Source organism: Otolemur garnettii, unplaced genomic scaffold (assembly GCF_000181295.1).
Source record: "Otolemur garnettii isolate 467f Iridium unplaced genomic scaffold, OtoGar3 scaffold00222, whole genome shotgun sequence".
NCBI lineage: Eukaryota > Metazoa > Chordata > Mammalia > Primates > Galagidae > Otolemur > Otolemur garnettii.
The window spans coordinates 639,378-644,755 of record NW_003852617.1 but is presented as its reverse complement, the minus strand read 5'-3'; the positions used below and the strand labels follow the sequence as shown (position 1 = coordinate 644,755).

The 5,378-nt window shown below is 39.8% G+C and overlaps 2 protein-coding genes across 2 annotated transcripts in view; one reads left to right on the top strand and one right to left on the bottom strand.

Moving 5' to 3' along the window:
• Nucleotides 1-4,117, top strand: part of STAT1 (signal transducer and activator of transcription 1) — a 49,858-nt gene extending 45,741 nt beyond the window's left edge. Inside the window, exon 26 of the transcript XR_002771081.1 lies at nt 4,025-4,117. The gene's annotated coding sequence lies outside the window, so the exon portion shown is untranslated. The remainder of the gene's footprint in view (nt 1-4,024) is intronic.
• GLS (glutaminase) overlaps nt 1,672-5,378 on the bottom strand; it is an 83,705-nt gene continuing 79,998 nt past the window's right edge. Inside the window, exon 18 of the mRNA XM_003801823.2 lies at nt 1,672-4,344. Within this exon, the coding sequence (XP_003801871.1) occupies nt 4,188-4,344 (157 nt within the window). The 3' untranslated portion in view covers nt 1,672-4,187. The remainder of the gene's footprint in view (nt 4,345-5,378) is intronic.

Here is a 5,378-nt window from a genome sequence, read left to right as displayed (position 1 = left end):
CGCCAGCATGGCATCTCTGCTGAAGACTAAGAGCTATTTGTTCTAAGAAGACCTTTACTCTCTCTAAGATACTCTGTCTCTCTCTCTCTCCAGCTAAAGTAGATAGCCCTCAAGCACCTACGAGAAACTGTTCCTGAGCAAGGTTGCTTAGTGGTCCGCGTCCAGAAGCTACCTAAGCTGGGCCTGAGACCTGGCCAGTCCTGGGCCCTGACAGAAACAGGCTTGACATTCTTTGGCTATTAAAACTGCCTGTCTGACTCACTTCAGGGCAAGCTTTTTATAGACCATTTGGAGAGGCAGCCAGGGTCACAGGAGGTCACACAGAGGCCAACTTGGGTTCAGGCTCTAGAACAGAAATAACCCAAATAACTCTTATCCAGTTATTTGTTACCCCACCCCTTTTAATAACTGTCTTAATTTTCTAATCCTTAACCATCCCCGAACACACACTTTCTCTAAGCTAATAAATCATATCCTTTCTATACCTAAGTCCTCCTTTCCCAAAAGACCTTTTTATAAGGCCACCTAACACATTCGTGAGCTCTTTCCTGACCCATTTGGGGTATGATTTATGAATTTACTTGTTTTACTGAGGCTTAGCAAGTAAAATTAGGAAGATTACCCCAACCCCTGAGAAACTCCCACAAAACTAAAATGATCTTCTATTAAAAACAAATACAACTCTTCATTCCTTGATTATTCATGCGTTTGTCGTCCCTGGGCTGATGTCCTGTTTCTGTCTGTGGATGTACAAGCATAGCTGAGGTTGACTGCGTGTGGCAGGACTTCTTCACACTGTGGCACTTATGCCTCTCCTTGAAACTCCGCAGAGGAGAAGTGGTAACTATTAGGAATGAGTTAGTATGAATAAGTGAATGCCCATACTCTGTCCATAGTGGGTACAGTCAGTGTCACAGGGTAGAGGGAAAGGGCATGGGACTGCATAGCCACTCTTGGGTCACAGCTTCTTCTATAAAAGTGGGTTAGATCAGAGAATTTCTGATGTGTTTTCCAGTTCTAAAATATGGGCTAATGCAGATGGCATAACACTGATAGACCATTACCTATACACCAAAGCAACTTACTTTGTAAAAACTAACTCTGATAGATGCAAATGTAACAGCCGTGGTTTTCATGTATGCTCAGTATGGTTAGAAAACCACACACTAAACCTTAAATCTGGAAAGATAGAGGACTGAGGACCAGGGGTTTCTGGCATTGGAAGTGAATGCTATTCCCACATTTAATGAATCAGTTGGGAGCTGAGTTTTGCAAGCTGGTCTAACTCAGATCCTAGTGTGGGAATACCGGGTTCAACTCTGCAAATAGATTTCAAGGCTTTGTAAAAATAACCTCTCTTCTCTTTCAAGGATATGTTTAATGGTTTAATTCAACCAATATTTACTGAGCAATTCCTAACTGTAAAAGGTGTTAGCTTCTAAGGCACTAGAGGCATGCCTGCTGGTCCCTCACCTTCAAGGATGAACTCCTGAGTAGTTCAGTCCTTGTGGTAACGCACCAACATCTCATATAGTACCTGGATCATGGTTAAGCATCAGAAATGTATTTGAACCAACTAGACATGGTCTCTATGCTCTGCAGCATTCCCAGCCCAGTGACATAGATGAAACCTTAGTCGTTTTAAGAAAACACATTTTTCATGTTTTTTTAATACACGTATTTATTATACTGTAAAAAGCAACACTACCTTATTTCATTTAAAATAAAGTTTCCCAGTTTTAGGATACTTACAACTTCTAGTTTTAAGATTAGATTCACTTTGGGAAGTTTTGGAAGCAAATACATTCATAGCTGTGTAATCCCCAGGAAGAATCTAAATCCAACATCAGGTCATTCAATCCCTGCCAGACAAAGCATCAGATGGGCAACAGCTAATCCAGCTGTGCAGCTAAAGGGCAGTGTGGGGCAGCAGTGGGGTTCAGCATATTACCAAAGATGAGACCAGCAGAACAAGATCAGCAAAAACAACAGTGTAGACAAAGCTTTAAATTAACATGACCATATAAAGCTCTCCCCATACAGACAAAGCACATAGAATCTGAAAGCCAAAACCAAAAGACCTTTGGAGTTGCTGATGGCAGCAGTTAATAGCAGAGTAACAAGCATTTAAACCAAATTTACTCATATTACCAGCCAACAGCAAACAGCCAGAGCAAGAACCAGGCGTAGTCACAACATCAGAGATAAATAAGAGCACATTTAACAATAAAGATTTTACAGAACAGTTTTGATCTGATAAGAGATGAAAACTCTTGTTTGTTCCCAAATAATAGAACTCTTTTTTATTTGAGAAGTCTCTTAATCATTGGTAATCGTTATGCCACACAATTCAGCCATCTTAATGTTATTTTAATAACACACAACAAGCTGCTATTTGAACAGTTATCTTAATTGATTTCAATTAAAATGTGTCTACTCTGTAATATCTTTGAAGATAAGTATCTTGCAAATGCTACCTGTCTGTGTGGCTTGGCAGATCTGTGGGGTAGGAACTCTGGCAGGGCTGACTGCCCACCCATTATCCTCTACACAGAAGCTCGGGTGTGAGAGCAGCTTCATGCCCGATGCAGCTGAGGAACACTGGCCATGGCTTCACCAAAGGAGGTGTTGTCTTGGTAATGGGAGGGCAAAGCTGAAGCCACTGACTTAGACTAGGAGCAAAAATCAAAGCACCTGGAGGCTGCTGGAGTAAGGTGCCATCAGGCATCATAAAGCTTAAAAGCAACAGTGTATGCTGATCAGAAAAAAAAGGAGACCTATATGTGGTAACGATTAGCGTTGATGTAGTTGAGAATTCTCATTTTACTAAACACTGTTTCAAAAACGTCCATTTGTTTGTGCAGCACTAAACAGCAGAAGTCCTCACTAACACAGCCCTGGAGGTATGACAGGATAAAGTATATGTGCAATTCCTAGAAACTCCTTTACGTTTTGAAGCCCCTTTGACTCTCCAAATTCTGAGTTAATGCCCCATGACAAAGAAATGATGGGTCTCAATTTAAAATAAAATAGCCTCTTTTTATTTAAAGAGACCATAACGATGTACATAATAGAGAAATCAGAAGAAATCTGGAGTGATCCATTGGTCTTCCAAGGAGGACCAATACCTTGATGCAGACTTTTAATGATAATGCTTAAAAATAAGTGTTATTTGTAGCAGTTTCCATGATATCAGAATAACTTTGGTAGCTTAGAGCATGTCTGGATTTCTCTTTATCCTAGAAGCTAAGGAAAAAAAAAAAAATCAAAGAGCTACAGTAGCACATCCTGTCATTTTCTAGACTGGTAAGTTTGACTATTTGATACCTTGATTAGTAATTTTGACTCTGGTTCATCTTCTATACACAAATGGCAAAGTTACGCTCTGATGCCAGACACAGGAGGCATTTTCTGACTTACTGTGGAAAACATGAAAACTGCATAGTATGCCAGCACTCGCTTTCCCAGCAAAAGGAAAGAGGCAGAGAGCTCAATTTCTGAGAAAAGAGGCTGGAGGAAGGGCATATAGAAAAAGGAAATTTTCTCAAAAGTATTATAACTACATTCACACATATGTTTTGGTCACCAAACATATTTTGAACATATTCCCTGATAAAGTCTAATCAGAATTGGTCTATTCTAACAGTTCTTAATTATTATAATTTTTTAAGAATCACATTGTGAAGCTAGAGGGAGACATTTTAAAACACACAACCATAAGTGCAATAGTTGTTCAAACACTCACGCTAAATCTATAATAGGAGTCTTGAAATCACAATATTTGCTTCTAAAGGCAGCCTTGACCTATTTGGGCAGACTGTACAACAAAGCTTTATTTTTAAATGCATATCAGCAGATCATCACCATAAACGGAAAATTCACAAAACACACAAGTAAATCGTGAAGACCACACAATTAAGCTAGCATTGGTAACTATTTCTTTTACATCAAATTATACAATGCACGAGGTAAATATTGCTCACATTATGAAGGGAGATTGTTTTATTTCTATTTTTTCCCAAAGAGATCAGATTTGTCCTGTGCGCACAATGAAGAAAACTCCAGTAACACTGAAATGACAAATGTTGTAAAATGTACATCACTACCAGATAGAAATACACACGTTCTTCATACTCATTTTCCACAATTAAATAGGTAAGTGACTTAAATCTTGGGATCTAAGACCATTATAACAATCCATCAAGATTCTTGTGGACGGTTTGATTTTCCTTTCCATTGTCAGAATCTCCTTGAGGTGTGTACTGGGCTTGGTATTCCTGGAGGATTTTAAACACATCATGGTGCCCGAAGTGCAGCGCCTCATCCATGGGCGTGTTGTTCCACCTACACGGGGAGCACAGCGTGGACGGGGCGTTAGCACATCTCTGAGCAATGACGACCTCCTAGCATTTCTAGATCTGAATGCAGGTTAAGTGGCTATTCACAGCAATGTCACAAGTAAGAATGAACAGAAATACAGAAAAGGCTTTATACTTCAAAACGTGGTCTCAGAAATGAATTGGGATATGAGGAGAAAGAAAAAGATCTGTGAAAGAATCTCGTCTACACATGCCAGTGCTTACGGAGAGAATGGAAGTCCTTATGTTCACAGAATCAACTTTCTACAGTTCCTGATTTTTAGCTTCATGAAAAGCCCAACATATCTTTTTAAATAAAATGTTCAAAGGAAATCTGGATATATAAGATCCATCACCCTAGCCTTAAACAGAAAATTTGTGTTCCTGTCAATTCAGAAATCACAGTCAGTCACAGAACTCCAGAAACAACGCTGGAGGAGCCAGATTGGCCACAGGGGAGGAGACATTTTCATCATCTCTAGTAAGGATGGGAAGCCAAGACTCAATTAGAACTCTACACGACCAGAGTAACTCCCCTCTCCATAGGAGTGTGCTTCTGGGGCTATGCTATTTAAAATGATGTAGACAAAGATTTTAAGTAAAGAAGAAATAAGAATTGTTAGCAGGAGTTAGTCAGCAGAGCCTTTTGTAGGAGGAGGCAGCCTTGTAGAACTCACAGCCCCAGTACATGCCAGGGTATGATCATTAGTTCCTCCTGGCTTCTCCCCTCTCTCCTGACGCTATGAACTTCTCCATAGTTGCTGGCCTCTCTCTCCCCGTCTGTTCATGGGCCACTTTCCCCACCTCTCTTCTGGTTCTACTTCTTCCTACTTTTTTCCATCTCTGTCCTGAGCCTTTTACCCACTTAATGGGGTCACAATATAGAACTGAAAGGTTTTTTAAGTAGTCTCATTTTTTTTAGTATCTTAGAGAAAGTCTGGTAGCCTGTTTTTAATTTTTAAAATCAAGTAAGCAACAGTGACATGCATCTCGTGTTTCTCAAAAAAAAAAAAAAAAAAA